The 24,819-nt window shown below is 39.6% G+C and overlaps 1 protein-coding gene across 1 annotated transcript in view; it reads right to left on the bottom strand.

Moving 5' to 3' along the window:
• Nucleotides 1-15,103, bottom strand: part of ANKRD33B (ankyrin repeat domain 33B) — a 37,781-nt gene extending 22,678 nt beyond the window's left edge. The window contains exon 1 of the mRNA XM_062568504.1: nt 14,729-15,103. Coding sequence (XP_062424488.1) covers nt 14,729-15,103 — 375 coding nt within the window. The remainder of the gene's footprint in view (nt 1-14,728) is intronic.
• Between the last annotated feature and the right edge of the window lie 9,716 nt (nt 15,104-24,819).

Below are 24,819 nucleotides of genomic sequence, written 5' to 3'. Positions count from 1 at the left end.
TTATTTGTGTGTGACAGAAAAAAAATGGTTGTTCAGTCACCACAACATCAGTCTCAAGTTTCACCAGGTAGGAGAACTGCTATTGCTAGTGACAGTAGACTACTGTGCAATAAAAACAATAAACAGAATAAGGAAGTTTATATGGAAAGAGAGGAAGATGAGACTGGGAGTGTACTATAGCTGACGGGCAGTGACATTTGATGCATTCAAATGAGTACAAAATTAAGCTTTGCAACGAATGTGAGACCTCTAGTCACAGCAGTACTAAAGGAGGTGTAATTCTGGAGAAGGAGCATGTAGGAAAACTTTAAGGAAGAACTGCTTAATAAAAATAACATCTGTTTAAAGTGATCTGGCAGTTCACCTAGTGGAGCTGCCTTAGACAGGTTTATTTCCCTTAGCCATACACTAAAAGGAAGTTATATCTGGATTCCACAACGCGGCAAATCAGTCAAGGTTTCTATTTACAGGAAAAAGCTCTATACTCTGTTTATGGGCTGCCTGACAGTAAAGCACAAAAAATAACACTGAAAGACAGTAGGTGAAGTAGCATAATTTGTATAAGGTTAAATTTCCTATTTTCAGTTTTGTTAGGCTGTCATGTTGGGTACAACTACTAAATAATAACAATTTTTGACAAATAATGTAGCCTTACTAATCCTAGATTTACTGTTTGTATAGCACCTACTAATCAGTGTCAATATTGTCAAACGTTAGTGCTAAATTTTGCTAGTGTTGACAGTAATCATACATGATACACGCAGCCAAATTTATACCTTCTTATTGCTATGTTTATTTTTAAATACTTGTGCTAGACTCAAGTCTTCTCTGACTTAGAAGTAAGGGAAGAGATATTCATAAAAAAAGAAGTGAGAAGTCAGATTTTAGAAGACAACGTAAGCCATGTACTTAACTTGAATGAGGGATTTTTGATGAAAACTCAGAAGACAGTTCCACCCCAAATCCTATGTCTGCAGATTGATCATCATCAACCCACACTGTAAATTCAGACTTCAGATATCTAAAGTTATAATAATGATCTTCCTATCAATTGCCTTATAGAGGTATGATTTTTTTTTCAGCAAGGCCCTAAGAGCTAAAGGTAGATCAGCTAAGACAGAGCATACACCATATGTCATGTGTCAAGCAGCAACACTTTCAGTACAACACACTCTGCCAACACCTAAGACCTTTAGGAAAGGCCAGAGATCAATTTAGACTCGAACTCCAAGTCTTGGGTCTTATGGACACCGCTGTAATTTCTGTCCTCTGGACTTATACATACATTCACACACATTTAAGATAAACAGTGATGTTTATCATCTTGTTTATGTGTTTATGATGTTCATCATCATGTTTATAATGTCCGCAGTATTTTGAGACATATTTTACAGCACATTCAAAAGTGATGAGAAGTGCATTTTGTGCACCCATTAGGGTTAGGGTTCCAACCCTTTGGATTTTTAGAATTATTACTCCTCAGATTAGACCTTGTGAACCTTGGAGGAAAGTACTGCAGTTCCTAACTTCCCACAAATCCTCTCATTGTTTCCCACATATGCAGAGCTCATTACTGATGCTCCACAAACTGTATTGACAGGTGGCTCTCAACAAAGCAACAGAGAGGAGGTGCTAATGTCTGACCGTGGTCCCAGTATACTCATTCTTCTTTGAATATTGGAGATTTTCCATTTTAAATGAAAACTACCTTCAAACAGAATACGCTATCTTCAAGTAAAGCACAGAGAACTAGGATTGCTAAGAGTAAAAAACATGAACTTTATGCACACACACATCTCTAAACCTCACCTAGAGGCAGAGACTATCTCCCCAAGAAACACGCCTTGATCGAGGGATCAGGGCCATGCTCTTGCGATGTACACTCACGACTCAGAGAGCAAGTACTTGCCTCTACAATAAAACCCTTCAAAGTACTGCTCCTTATCTTTTATGAAGTAACTGATAGACTGCACATGACCATTGGATTTGAAACCCAGCGTGCATCAGACTCCCCACAAAGGAATAGCCACTTGCTGGTAAGCTTAGCATCATTCTAGCAAAAGCGCATCTTTTTTAACAAAAGGGAGGATTCTAACTTTGAAAGATATCAAATTAGCACAAGACTAAATCAAGTACACTTCTGTTACTGGCTTTCCAGTCCCAGCTAGCAGCATTACCTTAGTTTAGCACTGTGTTTAGGGAACGGGCTCATCCATACTGTTTCTGCTTCTGTGAGAGCCTGATTTTTTTTTAGAGCAAACACACACCATGAGAATAGATTAATCTATTCAGACAAGACTTTTTTTCCTCTCTGGTAGCTCACTATTTTTCATGATTAAATTAAAAATAAAAAGAAATAAGATTGTTCTAAGGCATTTTTAAAGTTTCCAGTCCCAGTTACAGCTTCTCTGATTTATTTTCTCAGTTGTCTAAATGAGGATTCATCTCCTGCTGCAGCCGTAATAGGTACCAAGGTATGTGCAGGCAGCTCAGCTCAGATACAAATTGCATTTAGCATATCCAAGGGAGACACAGCGGCATCACAGCCTTACCTATCTCAAGCCAACTGAAGTATTGCAACTGGAGTTCAAGGGGGAATGCGGCACATGTTTGTACTACCTGCTATGCTATTTATGCAGTCTTTCCTCTTACACACAGTCAGAGAAAATATAATCAAATTTCAAAGTCATTTCAGGTTCTTCTATCACTTCTACTAAAATGTTCATCATTCTTTAGAAATGCCTTGACATGGGGACAGGCTGTGAAGTTTTCTTTTCCCCAGATTTTTATTTTTAATTCAACAGAAATTAAGGTGGCTTAAGTCTGTGTAGACTGATATTTCAGTTGCACTGAAATGAAAAGGACAGCAAGTTTTGGGGTTGTTTTTCTATTTCTCTCACATACACTGATAGTATGCTATTGAGTAATACTGCAAAATCTACTTAAGGGTAGAACATCAGGTCTTTGTGTTTCTACCTCAAAATTATATGCTGGATGTTTGCTGTTACATTCAGAGTCAGACTTCTTCAATCATAGAATCACAGAATCACAGAATCAGTAAGGTTGGAAGGGACCTCTGAAGATCATCCAGTCCAACCTCCCTGCTAAAATCCACCTCTGGCAAGCTACAAACAATAGTAAATACAAAATCAAGGCTTCCTATAATTAACTAAGATAACTAATATTAGTTGTCTCACAAGAAAACTAAATCACTTTCTTTCCATTAATATTTGGAAATTTTATTTTGGATATTTTCACATCAGAACTGTAGTAAATGAAACAATTATACTAATAAATATTGCTTACAATAGTCCTACAAATCCCGCTAGGACAAGTAGATTTCAAAATCATGTACTTAGTGATAACTCTGAAGAGATGCAATTACTGTATTAGAATTAGAAATTATATGAGGAAGTGGAAAATACAGTATTTTTAGATAGGTATTCAAAGTCTGAACTGGGTACTCGATCCCTATTTTAAAAGCTTCTTCTCCTCTGTTTTGGTGGAGACCAAATACCCTGGAAAGAAGAATCAACACACACATTAAACCCACCAACTGCAATTACTGTTTGGCATTACAGAAACACTAATACAAGGGGTTTTTAATTTGGATGTTGCCACAGAGGTACTGCCTGTGCTTAGCAGGGTGCCCAACTGATGGACCCGGCACGGGAGGGCAGAACTGCCTATGGAATCGAAGGTCAGGTATTGAAATGCCGGAGAAAAAGCACAGTATTTCTTGCTGGCACATGATAGCTAGGGGATTTAGGGGAGGGAGACCAGTTTATATTATGTAAGTGATGTGTGAAGTGTAGAGTAACAATTACATTGCTATGTACTAAAAAACCTTGCAGCCCTATCTGCATGCTCACTGCACTGTGGCTGCATGCAGCCCTCTTAGAAGGACTTCCGAAATCAACTCATAAATCTACTGCACTTACTATAATAAGCACAACTTAGGCCAATCTAAAAATGTTCAAAGACAAAATTGTAACACTAAGTGAAAGACATTCACCATGTTGCATTTTAGAATACAAATAATCTGGGTGATGATTTTTAAGAGAAAGGCAGATATTTATCTATCATATCTCTTTCTTTTTTCTTTCTTTTTTTTTTTTTTTTTTCCTTTTTCCTCTGGATGCTTGATACTGCTTATTGCTTCTGAAGTATCTTTTCAGTATTAAATAGGTCAATGTTTGATTCATGTTGTTTCACTGACAAGATGACTTGGAGGTAATGTATGGGGGAAGAGGACTGTAGTATCTGCTTATACTCTTAAAATTGAAAAGCAACTTTTTCAAAGTCTTCAAGCAACTGTATTTTTTGTAACAGATGTATCTTGGTGAGGCAGGTCCAGCGTGCCACATAGAACTGTCTTACTTTTGGGGGGAAGTCTCCTCATATATGTAATTGCTCCAATGCGCTTAATGGGATCTTGTATGGTGATGACTAATGTTGTAAATGTACCAAGATATCAAAATTCAGTAAACTGCATATATGCTATTTTAATTCAAACAAGGTACTAACAAGATTATTATGTACCCAGGACTCTATTTTGTTTTAGAGCAATTAAGATTCCTATTCCACAAGCAATTATGCTTGTGAATATCTTTACACATGGGTAGCCTTGTTGCATTCTCATGAGCAGAATTAATTTCAGCATTGGGAGATTAAGTCTGTAATCCATACAGAAGCAGAAGAAGATACTACAAATTCCAGAAACAGTAAAACAAAATCAAACTGATACTTTGATACTACAAAGTAAACCCCTTCCCCACCCCCATATATAATAGCTACGCAATAAGGAAGATTCAGCCCACCCCAAGTAGATGGCCACAGGACTGCACTTGGAGGTAGACCTGTGTCCTAGAGGTTGGTGCTGACAGGGTGGTTGATGGAGGTGCTGGTGTTTCAAAGCATGGTGTGAAGAAGATATTTTCACCCCATTTCTGGGGACCTTGGAACACAGTGGTTACTTTCTCTGTCACCCATAAAATGGCAGTTTTGCTCCCTCTGTCAAATCACAGAATGCACTCACTATCCAATATTAAAGTATTTTTTTATTCCAGACTGGTGTTTTCACATGGGGAGCTGTTCTGAAACAGCAGCAGCAGAACAGTGTCTTTGATATAATTACGCTGCTCAACTTCCCTTGTAGACAGAGTTCTAGTAACAGAATATTGAAGAAAAAAAGAAAGAAAGAAAAAGCTGTTGCTTCCCAGCTCTCAGCTGAAGGCTTCTTCTGGCTGAATATATCTAGGCATTTACTATGCAGTAAACGTTGTTTCAGTGTAACCAGAAGACTCATCTACTGTGTTTGCAATTTTTACTAGCTTGGATAGGCTTCATAAGTCTGAACACCAAGGCTCCATTAATCTGGGTATTTCATTTTCCCAACCCAACCAATATACTGTATATTCTATGCAGTTCATCTGAAAGGTTATTCCTATTTAATGCTCTTTATAGAAAGTACAAAAATATTTTAAGTGAATTCCTTTATGAATCTGAGCTGTGATGAAAACGTCTCTCTTCAAGGTTTTATCAAACCCATATGATACTTCTAAATATACCAAGCAACCTCAGCACCTTCCAAAGAAAGGTTTCTGCTTCCTGTCATTAATACCTGCAGACACTTTCCTGAATACATTGCTAGTCTTCCCATGCTTCTTAGACAGTAAATAGGTGTACTCAGTCTTTTTTTCATACTAGCTGCAAACAACAAGGTATCTAGGCTTTCTATACAATGCCAAATACCTCCTGAAAGGCTGTTCTTATGAATATATCAAATATATTGTTATCTGCTACTTTTGCACATCAGAAAAGTAGTACCGCTGGCTTATATCTAAGCCCACCCCTCTAGGAGTAATGCAGGCCAAGCCTCCCCGGAGGGCCCGATTTGGAACCGAGCTGCTGGTCCCCAGAGCCCCCCGGTGGCACAGAGCTCTCGGGCACAGAGCCACAAAAGACAAAACCCACCCCGTGTGTGTTAGAGTTTTTGTAACTTACTGCCCAATCAGCCTCGTAGCTGTCACAGGATCGGGCTCAAAACATTATACATGGGAAATGTGTCAAGCAGCCAAAGTCTGACTGTGAGTCATTCACATTTTGAATCACCCTGCTTTCAAATTACTCTCTGGGGAATTTAGCAGACATAATAGAAAATAATGGAATTGAGAAATAGGAACTATTTCCAAACTGTGGGTTTTCCCCACGTGAATATAATTTGAATTGCTAATTCTCTGCCAGTTGCTCAACTGCAGGCTCCGTGACAAGCATCCTCTTCATCTGGTACTTAATTATTTCTTATTGTGACACACTGGATATGCTACAAAATTACATTTTGTCCAGATTGGAAAGTTTTCATTTTCGTTTCATTAGAAGGACTCTTAGAAATGGGTAAATTCAAAGCTATATGACATACCATTAAAAAAATTTAAAATGATAACCTTGTAAGAATAACTTTATGTAAGCACTAAAAGGGAACTCCTGTCCACAGTAAAGTCAGTCAGAGACCTTCATTGCTTTCTTATACTCCAGAAATTTGATTTTCTGCATAAAAAAACTACCAGCACTTTTCAGTAGGTGTCCTTCATGCAACTAACTATATATGAATCATAAAAGTTCAACCTACTTCTACAAGGCAAGAATGGAAGTAATACAGAAAGAATGCTCAGAAGAATTGTTAGCAGTCAACATACTATATGTGTCACTTGCTGTAAAAAACACCTATACAGAACAGAGAGATTTGTGTTAATAAATACAAGAATTGAAAAAGGTACTGAAATTAATCACAGAAACATCACTTTGGGAAAAACTAGAGTACCATATTATCTACATCACCCTATTTGAAAGCTATCTCATCATATCTGAAATAAGTACGTAGAATTTAGAAATAGATGTTAAGCCAATTTCAGTATCATGTAGTTCTTATTTCCACAAATATAGCAAAACTATCACCTCTCCTTTCAAATTATGCTACTTTGTGCACTCTGAATTGAAAAGCCTCCACACAGTAGCAAATTAGGGGGATCACTTGGGGCTCAGAGAAACCTGAGCCGAGTGTGGGCACTGCAGGTCCTCGCTGCAGGAGGCTACCTCCGAGCAGGAGGGCTATGAGCTGAGCCACACGCTTGCTCCAGCTCCAGAGACCGTATCCTTCTGCCGTGCACGGACAGCCCATCTCCTGTAGATAAGATGGCTTATCTACTGCCATCTCCTACATTAGAAGACTGCTGATGCTTCACAAATTAATCTTTACTACCAAACTAACAGAGAATTTTAGTTACTGATCATATACCATTTTTCTTTTGAAGAAGGAAAATGTGTTTTAATGAAATGTAATTTAAAACAGACCTTATGCACACTAGGCTTATCTGTCATTAGCAACCAACACCTGTAAAGTCATACAAGAGTTGTTACTCAGTCTCATTATCACTCTGCTTTATACAAATGAAATGCTACTAACACACAGTAGACTCACTATAAATCACCTATGTTTTGTCCACTTCTATTACAAAGTAATCATTACCAAAATCTGTAACAGGGCTTTGATTTTTTTTATCTTTTAGTCTATCTCTTCTTGAGTAGTAGGACACTTTTTAAACATAATAGTGCCTGCTGAAATGTCTAGAGAAATGTAAATGCATATTTTAATTCCTTGTATTCCTTGAATATTATGTATTAGTATTTATTTCTATATGTCTATATCGATATATCTATATATTATTTCTATGTATTTCTATATATTATTCCCAAGCACACACACAACACCATGTGGCTAAAATTAATACAACAGTGAGTGGTTCCTGTGCCACATATGCACCAGTGACCTTTAATATATATTTCAAAGGCCTTTTAACTTGTCCCCTGAAATCCAGAGAAAACCAGACTGAGTGAAAGCCAAACAAATCTCAGCTCTCTGGAAAGTGTAACACCGGAAGCAGAAGAAATAAAAGCCTCCAGCAGGGAGGTGCTGGGGATATCTAGCCCTTCCTTTCAACTTCAGCGTGACTCTGGTGACACTGGTCCTCCAGAAACCAAAACTGGCATCAGAACACCCAGCACTACCAGGATCAGAGGATGTGAAGGAAATTCAGAGCTGAGCTCTTGTTGACTGGGAAAGGTGTGGAACTGAGGCAGGGCCGTCACTCACAGGCCGTCACCTCATCCTAACTCCATCACCTCTACGGTGCTTTTTAGAAGAAAGTTCTGAATCCGAAGCCTAAGATAGGCACATATATGTCCTCTCTCAGAGACTGTGCCTGCAGAGCTATAGCCTGCCTGAGGAGGCAGACTACAACCCTAACTGGTACTTAGCTCAGAGCCAAAGAATTTTGGACTTTTGGGACTTTTTGACCCACTTCCTTGCCTAAAATACTTGGAGCCTTGTAGCTCCTACAGACTACTGCAACTGAACTATTTTTTTTCAGAGCAATCAGATGCTTCTCAGTGGTGCCATCTGTTTCAACTCTCTTTTTCTTCCAGAAAAACAATATTGGCATGCATTTGGCTTCAGGTCAGGCATGAGGCCTGAACAACAAATGCTACACAGAGTAGTATCCTAATTCAAGGAGTACTCCCCATCCAAAGATTTGAAATACTCCTAAGGCCAAGCATTTGTGCTGCTAAAACTCAAAGAGCAGTGATACTGGAAAATATTTTCTTTTTTCCTGTGGATTAGACATCTTTGTCCTTGAAGACGGGAAAGCAGAAGAACAACAGCGCAGTGCAGGGATCAGTCACTTCCATTACTAGGCATCAGTAGAACTGCTGGGATCAAAAAAAAAACCACAGGGATTCTTTATAGGATTACAGGTTATGTCAATGCGGACTGAAAACTGGTTGAACAGCTCAAAACTGAATGCTGAAATATCATCACAAAAGAGTGCAGGACTACAGCTTGTTTTATTTTGATCCTATCATCAGAAGGCACTTTTTTGTCAGAAGTTGGCTAGGTATCTACCATGCCTATGCATTAGTTTCAAGTAACGCTTTTAGAATACCAAATCAAAAGAACACTAAATTTGCCGAAAACTTGATTTTGGACAGCATTTTGTGCCTCAGTAAAATTTCAAGGAAAGGAATTTAGTAATCTTTAAGTGAGGAAAATTATTATCAATATTCCTTCTTGACTCTACAGTCCTGTGCCAACAATATAAGCTTGCATTTCCTAATGAGATGAAGGAGTTAGTGGTCTCATTGTGCACTGTAAAAACAAACATCAAAGATTCTTCTGGAAATATACAGTAAGGGACACTGAGGTTACATTTCATAGCACTGTTACAGATAGGTTCTATTAAGGACACCTCTATCAACTGGTCCTAATTATTGATGACAAATGTCCCATGCAGCCAGTTTTGTTAAAATATCATTAGTTTTTAAATATAGCTATATTTTATTATACCTGGAGTCAACATCTGCTCAGCTGGGTAACCGGAATCATCCCTGCTTTGCTGAAGAACTCTATAAGCCCAAATATTTGACTAAAGATACTAATGTGAGACAGTGTCTAAATGGGAAAAAAAGAAAAAGTTGCTATGATCTTTGCATCTAGGCTACATGTAGGTTAAAAATATCTCTCCTGTTCCACGCACTTTGCATGAAGCAAAATGTCAAAATTTTACAAAGAAACTTTCTTCATTTACTTTCTCTAAAAGCCACATTGCCTCTCATGTTGATGAGGTCTTCAAATTCATATCTATTAATTTCAGAAACAGTTAACTAATGTCATTTGTGACACTAAGCACAAATTATGTCTTACTACCTGTCTATTGCATGGAGGATACAGCAGGTCTGACTGTGCCTTTCCAGTCCTGCATTTGCATTCATTACTTCTAAGCCCCTTCATGATCCTTATTAACTGTTCTCTTTACTCTTTAGAAATCATGGACCATGCATTTATTTCTTCTTCAGGTAAGAAGTTACTCTAAAAGACGTATTTCTGTGTCAGACTTACAAAGGCTTTAATCACCTAACTGTTCAGTTGATTGCTGACTGGGGCACATAAACATCTAATCTGCACTAACATCCTTCTGAAAATGCCTCCAAGCACTTACTTGTGTAAATCTGGTCTACTCTCTTGTTAGCTCACCAAATTCCCCTTTGAGCTGACTGTCTTCCTATTTTACATGTTTTACATACTCCTTTTTGATGGTTTTCCCTGAGTTGTAATTATAGTGTTTGAAGGGTTCTCAATTCCATTTGACCAGCTTCTGCATTTTGCCATCTAACACTCTTTGCCTTGTCTTGCTTGCTTGCTACAGTTCTGAAATTAAGTATAGGCATACATATATATATATATATATATATATATATATATTTCCAGGGACTCTTTTGGTGTATGTGTGTGTTTCTATACTATTTTGAAGGACTTCTTAAAATATATCACTTTCGGTTTTTTTAAATTATATTTATATTATATTTATTAATTTTATATAAATTTCAGGCTTATGGTTTGACACCCAAGAAACCACCCTTAAGGCTTGCCAACAACTCATGTCATGTGTCCCCTGAATGTCTGACCTAAGTGTAGGTCCTCCTATATTTAGATATCCTCCTATACCCAAAGTGAAAAATGCCTGCTTGATGGTGGGAGCATTTCTTACAAACTGAGCATGCCTAAGAAATATGGACGATAGCAAGTTCAGTGCTAAGCCATAGCAACTCATGTTCAAAATAATACCTGTGATTTTGCTGTTTGGGATGTGCCTTCCATTACTTGCTCTGGCACCATGGTTAAAGGAAGTAGGAACCACTGGTACTGTGCCCTTCCCTGCCAAGCATCATTTTAGAAACAAACACAAATTCTGACATCCACACCTTTTGATGAGTGGAACTAAGATCACAAATACACAATCTGCACTATATAATGCTGTACTTGAACAATAAACTATTTAATTGCATATGCCTAGCACTGGTTTCTAGTACGGAACTGGCTGACAGAGGCATAGGTTAATGACATAAAAAATCAAATACTGGAGAAGACGACAGACTGTTTCACACATGTATCAACCCTAAAATTTGGAGTTACAGAACACATGTTAATATGGACTATACCACACCAAACCTTTTGCAGGCGGAGCTACAGTAACTATTTTAAATTTGTTACGGTAACATTTTTTGCCGCCTTCTCTTTCTCTCCTTCCCGTCCCTGATTGTCTTCTCTATTGTCACAACAAATTCTAAAGTCTGCTTTCATTCTGTAGGTAGATAACACCAGAGCTTGAAACTCACTCTTTCTGAGTATACCTAAACCTTGTCACCATTATATTAAGTTATTTTAAAACTTTTGAAATGTGAGTACCTGAAATTCTGGAAATGGGGTTTTATGGAGGCAAAAACAGTGCTCGTACCCAAGGTGAAAACCAGCACCATTACCCAGATGACATTCTGGTCTCAGACACATCAAGAGATTTCACTGGAGCCATTATTTTGCCTTCTCATGCATATTTGTGAATTCCTCTTTACTGCCAGGGTAAGGTAAGTAAATATTCATGAATTGAGGGGCAGTCCTCCATGAACTGCAATTTGTATTAATACATGTTGGCATAGTCATTTTTAAAATATTTTGGTACTAGATTTCAACAAGGAGAAGAAACAAGCAGTGTCAGGTAAGTCTTTCAGGACTCTGCTTATAGACAGCATCAAAATAGGAGATGGGGAGATCAATTGTTTGGGGAATTTATACAGGCTTATGTATACAAAATGTTGTTGCCTTCACAGTAATGAAAATGAGACAGGGAAAGGATGGGTCTTTAGGCTTCGTATAATGACTGCTAATAAATTGGAAGTTTGGTTTATTGCAGGAGGGTGAACTTGGTGAAAGCCTGTGCTTGACAGGCGGCTCCTAAACAAGGATGCTGCAATTCATGAACGTGCATGGGAAAATGAAGTCTTTGTAGAAACCATATGAAAAGTCACTATTTAGCACTGGAAAATTGTCTAAAAAGGGAGAACTGATGGATTTCAATGAAAAGGAATGGAGAAATACTTGCAAATAATAGCTCAGCATTTTCAGAAATAGTTTTTTCATCTTCTTAAATTTACACACAGAACTGCTTTAGGGCCGATGACAAAATTTAAAATCAAAAGAATTATAAAACTCTAGTTTTTTTCTCCCAAATGAATTTAAGAATTTAACAATTAGGTGTTTTCCTCTTAACTTTTAGATTTGTTTTTAGACTTGAGTTTAATTACGTTTGGAATCAAAATGTGGCATTACTTATTACCATAACCTACTACGTCTTGTCTATTTAAAATAAAGAAATTTTTAAATTGTCAAAATGAAACTGTACTGTAGATTTATGTTCTAGCATGGATCATTTCTTTCTGTAAATGAACTGTAAGAAAAAAATAAATACATGCAATATAGTGTTATATATAACAAACAACCTGGCAAAAGAAGACTCTGAAAGCAATAGTGCAAATCTGAACAATTAAAAAATGTTATTAGCACAAGAGGTACTCCTTAAGTTGTTGTTTTTTCATTAGAAAAGTAAGTTTTGTCTATGTATAACGTGTGATGATGTTACATGAGATGGGAATTTAAGAACTGCATAAATTCCATAGAAAAAGCATTAAAAGAGCAGAGTGAAACTTTTGTCAGATAAAGTTCTCTGAAAGATGTGACTTAATTATTGCAAAATAATGTGAATTTGACCTGATTTTCTGCTGTGAGGATTTCAGAACTGCAGCTAAACCTGAAGCTCAAGCTTCCCTGCAGAAAGATTTCTTCCAACCTATTCACATCTGCCTGAAAAAGTTAGACTGTCCTGTGCCATTGCACTGGGATTAGGACATCTCCGTGAGAGTTCATTGAGAGAGACATTGAGTTCATCTTACACATCACAGATGAAGCTTCCAGCAGCTACTGAATCCAGACCTTCTTTTCCTTTCTTTTCATGAAAAATGCATACAATAGAATTTGATGTTAAATTTTAATTTCAGGTCAAATGAGTATTTACTTAAGTAGAGCAAAGCACTTTTTTTTTTCCGGTGTGAACTATGAGCTTTCATTTTGGATTCAAGCAAAAAAAATGTTTTTGGGAGGCGTTTTGGGAAGAGGGATGGGGCAGGGAGGGTTGTCCAACCAAGAAAACTACTTTCACAACCCTGGTTTGCTAAGCTCTGTAGAAGGAACTACTGTGAGCTTATAACTGATGCCTACATTGAACTTCTTCACACCTGCTGTTGGAACATACACCTGAGGTGTAAGACGCCTGCAGCGCCACAGCCTCTTGGGGCTTGCAGCATGCTAGGAAGACCCCACTTTTGGTTGGAACAGCTATGAGGCACTTGGCCTATTCATACCACATGTGTGGTGGGCCCAAACCATCTGCACTACAGCACACTTTAGACACATCTAACAAATGTGCCTGAAACAAGACTAGTGTCCACACAATGTGGCTATTGAGTTTTGGCTCAAGTTCAGACCTAGCCTTCATATACAGCACAGAGGAATCTGCAGAATCCTCAAAATCTGTAAAACGTTTTGATGCTCTCGCATTAGCTACTAAGAGTTTAAACTACCAAATATGTTGACCTTGCCAGAAAAGTCCGTCTGAGATACTGCTACCCTCAGCTGCTCATTCTCACCTCCATGCTGTAATTTGCTGCCCTCCCTCATATGTGTTAATACAATTTTGTTTGTGTCTTTTCTGGAACTTTACTGTAAATCAGATTATTGTAATAATCCGCATTGAAAATAATCTTTCTTAGGGAGAAGGTTACTATAGCATCAGTCTATAGCATTCTGATACCACAGTTTACAAAGAGCTGCCACAAAGATTTGTGCTTGCACAACTGCTATAAACTGGAGCATAAGGATGGAAATCAGCAGCCTGGGCTGGAGATAGGCAGGAATTTCTTAAGCCAGTTTCTCCCACTCCAGTATCTCATTAACTATATACGTAATCAGAGTCCCTTTTTCCTCTTGAGGCTTTTAAAGGACCCTTTTATTTCTTCCCTCCTACCTCAGGGTCCAGGAAGAAAGCCCAAGAGATTCTTGGAGAGTTTATGAGATATAATTCGATGTGCATATATGCATACATGCATCAAAGACAAAAAAAAAAAAAAAAAAAAAAAGCCTCAAACAGCCTCAAAACCCAGTATTTGCACTATTTTCCAAGCAAAGACCGTTGACTTTGCCAAAATTTTCAACTCACTTGCCCACTTGAAGTCCTTCAGGCTTCTTTTCAGAGTGCTCCCATCAGGGACTAGTCATAGGGAATTTCAACTGGAACAGTTTTTCCAAGACTGATTGTTTATGCAAACCACAAGTAAAACCATCTTAGTTTTAATATAAGCAGTAAGAGTGCTAGAGAATGGAGTGACTATCGCTGATCTTTTTATATTGCTACTCAGATGTGCCCAATGCTTACTACTCAGAAAACTGTTTCCAGAGTTTTGCCTTCTGACCCAGGGAGAGACACCTGTAACTGAGTCCATAACACTCAAAAACTCAATCGCAAACAACAAAGGACCGACAGAAAATCCCCAACGGGTCATCACCCGCCAAATACAATAAGAACTACAAAAAGCTCGTTTTTTAGCAAAGCGCTCCACAAGCCCTCCTGGGTATTGCAGGAAACGGGGAGAGCCCTTACGTTTTTTAGAGAGGGAAAGAAAGAAAGGGGGTAGGCGGGGGGAGACGGGAACTTCGCAGGACTGCGAGGTTTCCCGAGGGGGCAGAGCGGGCGCGGCGCGGCGCGGCGCGGCGCTGGCTGCTCACCCGCCTGTTGCGGTCGGTCTCCCGCACCTCGTCCTCCTCGGGGCCCTGGCGGAGCAGCGCCCGCAGCACCACGGCGTTGTTGGTGCAGCAGGCGCGGAAGAGGCTGAGCGCCTCGGGGCTCTCGCTCTCCGCCCGGCCCAGCGACCAGCCGTCCTCCTCTTCGTTCTCCGGCCCGCCCGGCGGGTAGAAGGAGTCGTCCGAGGCGATGCTGCAGGTGTCGGGCAGCTCGGAGAAATCCTCATACTCCTCGCAGTCTTCCTCCTCCTCCTGCTCCTCCCGCTCCTCCTGCCCCTCAGCGGCGGCCCCGGGGTCGGGGCGGGCCGGCTGCTCCCGCTGCGCCGCCAGCTTCTCCCCGGCCCCCGACAGCAGCACCATGCGCGGCGCCGAGCCGCGGGCGCTCCGCGGGGCCGCCCCGCACCTCCGCGGCCCGGCTCCGGCTCCGGCCCCGCCGCCGCCGCCGCCGCCTTAGGGGCGCCGCTGTCCCATACGCGCCCCCCCCCTTTGCCCCGGACTCCCTAACGGGATTTTTTTCCCCCCTTTTTGCTGTTGCTGCTCAGAAGAGGGGTTTCCCTCTTGCGCGCTCGCCCCTTCAGGCAACCTCGGAGCCGCTCCCTTTGCTCGCAGTCCCGCGCCGGGCCGCGGGCGCGGAGAGGCTGCCCGCCGACGCCGAGCGCCCGCGGCGAGCGGCAAAGGCAGTTAAAAAGCTGCTGGTCCCTAATCCGCTCAGCATCCCCTGGAGAAGATTGGGGGCTTCGGGCTTAGCGCGCTGACCTCAGGGACGCGTTATAAAAGGGATTTGCTCTGCGAGCATGCGGCTGCCCTCGTCGGGCTTTGCGCGCCGCGCGGCGCCGTTGCAGCGGGCGGTGAGAAAGGTGGATTTCGGGAGCCCCTCCAAGTGTCTCCCTCCCCTCGGCTGCTCGTCGCAGGTACGCGGCGTGTTTGCACCTCCGCGTTTTATCGCTCTTCTGCGCGAAGAGGTCATCCCAAGACCGCTCGCCCAGGAAAAGGCAAGGAGAGGCAGGACCGTGAAGACGTTGGGCCAGGTGAGGAAGAGGCTGCAACGAGCTGTTTAGCACAAGTTCAGGCTTCCCCGCAGCCGCGATTACAGTCGTGTGTTTGCAAGTTTTCAGGAATACAACTGCAACGTGTAGACTTCATCTACTAAAATGGATAAAATGGACTTTCAGAACAAGGAAAATAGTCATACAGAATTAGAATGCTTAGAGGGAAAAAACTTTTCAGAAGTATCTCAGAAGAATGCTTTTCTTTTTTTTTTTTTTTAATTTTTCAGAAAATAATACATTAAGTCGCATAATGCAGTACCCAAAACTTTATCAAATGCAGAAATGTTAGGCACATATTTTTTAGGTAATATATTTAAAAATTATATTGAGAGGTATAATGTATGCCTAAACTGAGTTCCTGCTTTGTCATAGTTCTTCCATAACCTTTTCCCCCTTTCAGATACTGTGGATTAGCACAATTTTCTGACAGGGAAATGGTGGAGAATGCCCTCTAGCCAACAAAACAGGATATATGGTTTCCTCAACAGCACTTTAAAGTGAACCTCATATACATGCATATATATACATACATATATATATTTTTTATATATATATATATATATATGCTTCAGAAGGTGAATGTCCATGGTCCAAATCTTTATCTGTTTGAGGGAAGACAAATAAGCTTTCATTTCTGCATGAAGTAAGATACAGTCTGATGCACATTTTTTTAAAGTTAAAGTAAGGTATGAGTTGAGAGTCAAACATAAATGTGAGTAAAGGGGCCCAAGTAGAAGGTGTGCATAGTCTTTCAAGAAAATAGCATAAGAAGCAGATGTCACAGGTGATCAAAAGCCCAGTGGCTTCTTGATGCTCTGTACAGCATTAGTCAGTAGAGCTAGTGGAGAGGCTAGCAGAAGGGTATCTGTAATCAGAATTAGTAATAAATAGCTCCCTGATTGGCTGCTTCTGCAAAGAGGCTAATCTGTGAAGAAATGAGATTAAACTATTCTTTCACCTCCAGACATCTCTGAAATCATATCTGACAAGTGCTGTTCATGTTGTTCATGATGCTGCCCGTCTTGCATCATTTCTACACATAAAGAAAGGCCCTTATTCCCTGAGACTGAGGTATATGTTGGTCCACAGATCAACTGCTTCAGCTGCTGGCTTTAATTTCAGCCTGACAGCTCTGTAGGATTGACTTTTTCTTCTTATCACCTGTCAATTTGTTAAGTATTTTATTTTTGAATTCCCAAAGCTCTAGGGCTCCTTTCAGCTCACCTTTTGTTTGCTGTTCAACGTGGCCACTAATCTGGCCAGTAGTATCTTTATTTCTTAGAGTATCATTTGTATTTGGGAAGAACTGCATTTTGCCTTGAGAACCTGCAGCTCACAGGGAACATTAACATTGTTCTCAGCCTGAACTTACCAGAAAAGCTTAGAGCTCATGAAGACTTATGGCTCAAAAAGCTTGTTGTCTTTTCAATTCTAAATGCTGGTCTAGTAAAAGATACTAGCTCAGCCATGTAGCTTGCCTGATACATGAGAAGCAGTATGTAGGTGAAGATTCAGCTCATCAGTAAGAATCAAGGCCTCAGATATAGCTGCTTTGTTTCTGTTTCATAAAATAATCGTACATGTGTAGGAATTTACTACGTACAATATGTTGAACAAGATGCAGGCTGTAGTAACCTTCAAAAGCAAAAAAAATCTAGCTAGAGGGAAACAAAACCAAATTATTTCAATTTAGGAAAAAATGTTTGTAAGATGTATTTTGTTTTTCGGATGCTAAGCTTCACAGGGTGACTGAAGGGTGGCTAGGGATAACAACTGCTAGAGAAGAATTCAGTTTTCAGCCTGTTTCGTATCTGACATCTCACGACAAAGCTGCTTTGGCAAGCTTTTTTCTCTTTCCAAGTCTGTTGTGCTTGGTGTCTGATTAATGGCTTTTTATTGTAAGTCTGTAGCTGTCAAATATCCACTGCTGATCTTGGAAAGTCAGGGAGAAGGTGAGCCCCAAGCCCTGGAAGTTTAACTTCTGAAAGCCAAGGAATAATCTGCCAAGCAAACATCTCATCAGAGCTTCCCTTTGGACCTGGCTGTGGGCACTGGCTCCAAACCAGGTCTAACTTGGTGTTACGCGCCACTTTTAGTATGGAGTCTTGCCATGTTAAATGCAGTTCTCTGCTTCTGGTCGTTCGAAGCTGCTCTTGTGGATATATTTGCGTTGGTGGAATTAATGACTACAAACTCTTGCCTCCTAAAGCTTTCCTCACAGGCTGTGGTGAATTATGATGTAGTTGGAAAAAAATTCATCAGTTCAGCAGGGACTGCCTGCTTTTGCCCACCTTTTCCTGTCTCCTGGAGGCTGTGAAAGAAAATATTTTGTTTTACCAGGCCATGTGTCCTTCTTTATTGATTTTCAGGTGTGTTTGCTATCTAGAATTTTGTTTTTGGAGAGAAACACAACTAGTATCTCTTCAGTGAAAGTGATTTGGCTTATTTGTTCTTACTTGTCAGGGATCCAAACAAAATTGATTCTTCTTAGTACCACTCTTGAGCTTCCTTTTGCTTTCTCAGAGATCTTTGTTCCATAGTGGGGAAACTGGGAAATAAGTTGATACTTACAGACAGTTTGCATACTCTTCCCACAACACAAATTATTCAGGCAAACATTACCAAAAAGTTAAAAGGTAAGCCAGGTTAAATATCTAATGGATCCTCCTTGAAGTCTTCAGCCACAGTGCTGCAGCTCTGATGTCCAGAGGTTGCTATCATTTGCTAAAATAATATGTATTCTTTTTCCTTTTTTTCCCCCATTTTCCACTACTTCTCATGAGAAACCTGTTCAGTTCAGAATCAAATGATTCTTTTTCCCATGTCCCTTGGCTCAAAATCACCTTTGACTCTGAAAATTCATGCCTTTTTTTTCTATTTGGCAACAATAACGTTTCTGGGTTCAGAATTGAGTTCACCAGCTTCCTAATGAAGCAGAGAGGACCAGTTTCCTCCCAAAGAAGGAGAGATTCTGCGGGGACCAGGCAGATAAAAAGTGTTTTCTCTCATCTGAGCCTGACACTTTCATCCTCTCTTTCAAAGAATAGTGCTATCTTTTGTGCACTTCCAAAATCAAGTGTCAGACTAATTCACAGCAGACACTGTGTCTCCCATTGAATTTATCATTTTACCAATCACTGTTGAGACTATAGTTTGAATTATTTAATCTCTGTGTTGTTTGATGATGAACAGTAAGGTATTACACAAAAGTGTACCTAAATGGACAGAAATCGTAACATTACTCCCAAAAATGATTCTGCAGCCATTTATCCTGTCAGTGTAGAAGCTCTACCACTACCAGCCTAAATGGGTGAATATGGTTAGGTCTGTAATATCGATTGTGTCTGAGCAAATGCTTTCAATTTGTCAAAAAAAAAAGCCATTTTCATGACATTTGTAAGAGGACAGCCTAGAACCTCTCATCTAGAAAAGGTACTGGTTAATGTCATTGAAATTAAATGCTTGTATTCAGAAATTCAAGAGTAAAAGCAAAGAAAACAAGATTGTCATCTTAAAGCAAATAACCCAGTATCATTAGTCCTTAACCTCATCAGCATCTCATGAAAATTTACTGCTGGGAATTAACAAAGCAGGAAATTAAAATATCCAGAGCAGATCCTACCTGTCCCTAGACAGGCAAAGCTTCCACTGGACAAACTGATTTTTGTAATGGCCATAGCATTGGGCCCTCACTATTTGCCTCATTAATGTCCATTATTCATTTCATTTACAAATGATTCTGAAACTGTTTTTTTAATGTAACTCATGTGCAAAAGTAAAATTAGTGTGAAGATTCACTGAGTGTTAAATGTACTTCTCACATTCCTTAATTTAACCTAAGGAAAAATGCCACAACAGCAAGGGATATCACCAGTGTTCTTTAAAAAGGAGATTTGGTCAGAACAAAGAACATCGGTTTCTATAATTTTAAAAGAAAATTATCTGACTTTGTTTGCCTCAATTATTTAAGTATATTTAGTAATGACTAAGAAGCCTGTGTATGCTTTATTTTTGCCAGCCTAATATCTATGTACTCACTTTTGAAATTCTGAAGGCATTTCTCTCCTCTACAGTTTAGCCGTCTGTAAAAACCTACAGAACAAGGGAATTTGAGCCTTACTTAGTGTTTGTTTGTAAGGCATTTACACTGCTTACGCATCTTTCAGGATCAGGTCACAAATTAGCAATTTAAGCAGTTTCAGTGATTTAAAGGTTTTGTAAAGTCAATGTTACACATAGAGCGTAACTTGGCTCATCACCCATTGATTTGTAGCTTTCTGCTGCAATTATGTAAGAGAATCGACTATTATATTGTTATGGGACAATACAAACAACAACAGTGATATAACCCTGTTACACATAACAACCGCCCAGCTATTTTACATTCCTTTTCTACTGAATGGCAGGTACATGTTCCTTTTTCTGAGAAGAATAAGAGTCATTGGGTGCTGAACACTCTCTGATGGCAGTTTTACTACAAAAGTAATAGCGAAATGAAACGTACCCTAAGCAATGTCTCCTCACCTACACCCAGGAGAGTTGCCGAAACCTCCAACGGGCTTACAAGATAGATTCAACCAGAGTTGGCCCTAGGCCATACTGTACCTTAGGGTATGTTAAACCTGCTTGGGACCCATAGCTGGGAGCACACCTGCTTCATGAAACCCTCTGGCTTCAGTTCTTTGGGGTTTTAGGTGGGGAGGATCTTGCTCGGTACCAGAAATCTGAGGCGTAGCTCAATGAAAACTTTAAACCAGGACCAGACCAAAATGATGAGAGAAGTAGTCCTGCTTTGCCTCTGTTGACTGCTGATTCCAGCTTCCTCACCTCACTGCTTGCTGGTGCTGTCACATTTCTGTGCAGTAGTGGGGAATAGGGTTTGATCAACTCACTTGACCAGCAAAACCAGAAAACTGACCTGGTCAGCAGGTGTGGTTCACCACAGATGCCATAAGGATGTCAGTATTAGACATCTAGGCATTGCAAGAAACAAGGCACTAGAAGAAGTAGGGTACTGTTTTTTAATGATAGCATCTTTTTAGTTTTGGACATAGTTGCCCATGTGTGATTACTGCTTCCTAACTTTGTATTGGTTTGCATTGGAGTGGTCACAGTTTCAAAAAAATGTCTGCTTGAAATTAGACTCAATACAATATTTATGCATATAGGCAAGTAAACTAATTTCTGGAGTTGTTGAGTTTTTGGCAGGTCCCACAGACAAGTAAATCCAACTTGAACATATATTTTTTATTTGGATAGGCTGTAACAGGACTGCATAAGGACTGGCTGTTGTGATTAACTTAGTCAAAACCAGCCAGCTAATGTACCTTGCTTGAATATTGCTGCTGCTGAGATACATGTGAAGAAGACATACCAGATACAGATGAAGAAGTGCATTGAAGAGATCTCTTTCACAAATGTAACCCTAGCAGTGCTTGCTAAGAGGCTGCCCCACTTATGAAGGCCTAAGGAAGGAGTGGGATTAGAGCCTCAGTTTCCCTGAGCTCTGGCCAATATTTGAAGTGAGATCCTGCTTGCACTGAGAAGTAACATCTGCTAAGGAGCTATGGGTAGAAATTGCAGCATGTTTCCTAGAAACCAAAGGCTGAGTGATGAGAGTGAAGCTAGAGAACAATATTAGCAATCATCTTGCTAAATATTAGTGTTTTCTCAGTTGCTGTTATTTTCCAGCTGGTGCTCAGTCAGATGAAATGCTTAAAGGATCTGTAGAATCAGTGCGCTGGTGCCGCTGCTCCAGTCAATGGAATGAAGGGACTGCAGAAGTGTAAGGACTCGATGCTTGTTCTGTGAATTTCATTTACTAGCTATGCCTGAAAATAATGGTGTTCTGATTTTAAGATTAACTTATATTTTGTAAATTCTTGGTTCTTTGATAGTGAATGTACTCGACAAGGCATCTGTCTGCTCTGCACTGATTCCTGGGGCTCAGCTCTAGCAGAAGTTACTTAATCACTTCTCTTTTTGGACTATTTCTTCAGGACTATGAAGATCTTCTATAGAATGGTCCTGGTAAGGCACATCAAATATGTTAATGCTGTGTTTGTGGTTTTGATATTTTGAAGATGGCAAATAGAAGGCTGGATGTGGAGGTGCAAATGGGAGTGAAGGGAGGTGGACAGAATTTCCATGTAGCTGCTTGCTTCAAGTACATATTACTGTAGACTCCATGTTAATGATGAAGGCCCTTGAGGCTTTCAGTAATTCTCCTGCATGGAACTTCTGTTTTCATATTTCTCTTCATTCCTGTCTGAGGGAGTTTCTTGGGAGAAAACTGATGAAAATTTATTGTTATTGTTCATATGCTGTTTTATTAAAATACTGAGGAAAAATGGAAGTTTGCATAAAATCTTAGTTCAGGGCTTTGCCACCTCTAAAGAGTGAATTAGAGAAATCTTCACTTGAAAATACTTTTTTTTCCCTGTTATTTTGCATATAATTTCTTCAAATTTTATACTCATGCACACAATGATGTGGAAACGCTCACTGTCTGAAATGTCAATTGCTATTTTTTTCACTGACTTGAGGATAGGAGAGCAAACTGTGTTTCAGATGATAAGTTTAATTTTCTCATCTTGGATTTTAATATCTGTTAACAAAATAGCACAACACTAGAAATGAATATGTGTATAAAAATGTCTAGGGAAAAAATCCCATATATATTCCATTACTAGATTATAATTATTGGATCATCTGTCTTTCAACTGGATTAGTACGTATGAGAATTTATTTGTGAACTATTATTTTATTTTTAAACTCTAGTACAGCACAGAAGTACCCACACATTTGTGAAAACGTGTCATTCATTTTGGGCATCTGAAATAAATAAGTAATGCTACCTTTACACCCGAATCCCTAAAAGAATTTATTTCTGCATACACAGAACAAAATATGCCTTAGCTTCACATTTTTCTGAAAGTACTTCCTCTTCCTTTGTTGTAAAATTATGCAACCCAAAATAGGTTGTGTTGATACTGGTATGAATAACCCTGCTGATGTTTCTGCATGTAGATAAAGCATGTAGGAGTGTGACTTTTGCATCTCTGAAACCTAAGTTCAGTTCCTTCGTCCTGTACAGATTTCTAGTGTGACCCTGGGTGCTTCAAATCTTTCCATGCATCTGAACAAGAGTGTTCTGTACTCTTTGCAACATTTTGTGAGATGTTGAAATGATGTTCTGCTTTAAGCCATGGAAATACCGCAGGTACATGCCCATCTATCCCTACTGTTGTCCTGCATCAGTTAACTGAAGAGACTTAAGTACTAAATTCTTTCTCTTGCGGACCCCAGAGGGAGCTTTAATATGTGACCCAGTTGCTATTTCTGAAATCTTGTGTTTTTAATCCTCTTTCTAGTTCAGTTGTTTTTAATTCACATTGGGAGTTGGCCAGTGCAGTCTAATGCAATTCAGTACGAAGGAAACATTGATACAAAAGCAGAAGTAATTCTACAAAGTGAAGAAATTAAAGGGAAGGTCTCAAAGTTTTGTTGCCATAACTTACTCCTATTTACCATCTCATTTTATTATCTGTCCTCCTAGGAGCATTTGGAGTGCTTTAGAATATAACTTTCATTGAATGATAAGTTTTAGCACTGAATCTCAGCTCATATTTTTAAGGTGAATATTATTCTCATTTTATATATATATATAAAAATTCTTTTTTAATTGGATTAGAAAGTATTCAAATGTCACCAAATGCTGTGTAACGTGACTTTGAGCATACAGATTTAAACAAGTAGCCTCCACGAAGGGCTGCAAATGGTCATCCATTTCACTTTTTGAAAGATAATGAATGCTGGCCAGCAAACCGTATTAATGATATTTTATGACATCTACCTCAAGCACATATTTAGTGTATTGGATTATTCTTAATTTGTTTCATTAGATTCTTAAATATAAACTAGAAAACTGATGAGCAAAGTGGTCTCCAGCCAGACTGCATGAATATGAAGCTCCGTTGTTGCTTCAGAAAGTTTGCTTCTTTATTATGCTCTAGAGGGGCTTTCTGACAGACTAAACTCCTGTCCAGCTTACCCTGTAGAAGGTATAATAGCTCTTTCCTGCATTGTTCTCATTGCAAGTATTTTCTTTATAAGCCAAAAAATCTGTCACTAATTCCACGAAGGAAATATATATTTGCACATAGTTGTATTTTTTTTCTTTGGAAAAATCCCACAGGTCTAGTGTGATTTTCCTTTTGATTGGTTCTTGCGTATCCAGCAGTAAGAAAGTCTTTATCTTTCTCTGTAAGAAGACAGCATTGAGGGACAAAATGTCTGTATCCAGCTTGCTCTACAAACGGCAGCAAGGAACCAGAAGGCACTGCGAGGTGGGCGAGTACGGTTATCTCCATTTTTCAGTTGGTGGAAGTGAACCCCAGAGGCCAAGGTCAGTGCCCTCCAATTTCGAGTCTGTGTGTCTACTCGAACAGCTAAATTAGTGAAATAAATTGCAGATTTTTAAAGCCTCTAAAATCAAAAGGACTGCATATTCTCAGGAATCCTGACAATTGGGACATTTATTTATGTGCCAAGAGCGCTGAAACCGAGTTAAACATTTCTGTTCTAATGATTAGGGCTATGTCAAAGATGCGCTGAACCTTTCTGGAGTTTTATCTTATGCTCAGCAGTAAGTATCTAAATTAAACTGAATTTGAATTGCACCTCTCTGTTTATTTGTGCTTGTGAAGTACCATCATGATCTTGGGAGGACTCCTTCCTTATGCATTTTATTTGCTCTTAAAGCAAAGCAGTGCCTAGCTTTCCTTCAGCTCCCTTTGCAGCGGTCCATCCCATGGTGCTGAAAGAGCTAACACCCGTGGCGAAAGCAAAACATATCGTTTCCTCTGTGGTTGACTGTGGCAAAGGTGAAAACCCTTATTAAAAGAGAAGAAAGAGCAACTTTTTTTTTTCCAGAAGACAGTGGCAGAGAAAGGGCAGGGTCAGTGTAGCTCTTTGGAACAGTGTGTGCATTAGATGTTTTCTCTGCATCCCAAGAATCCAGTCTGA

This window comes from Rhea pennata, chromosome 2, assembly GCF_028389875.1.
Source record: "Rhea pennata isolate bPtePen1 chromosome 2, bPtePen1.pri, whole genome shotgun sequence".
In the NCBI taxonomy this organism is placed as follows: Eukaryota; Metazoa; Chordata; class Aves; order Rheiformes; family Rheidae; genus Rhea; species Rhea pennata.
Note: the sequence above shows the minus strand (reverse complement) of the source record. Positions and strands in the feature narration are given on the sequence as shown.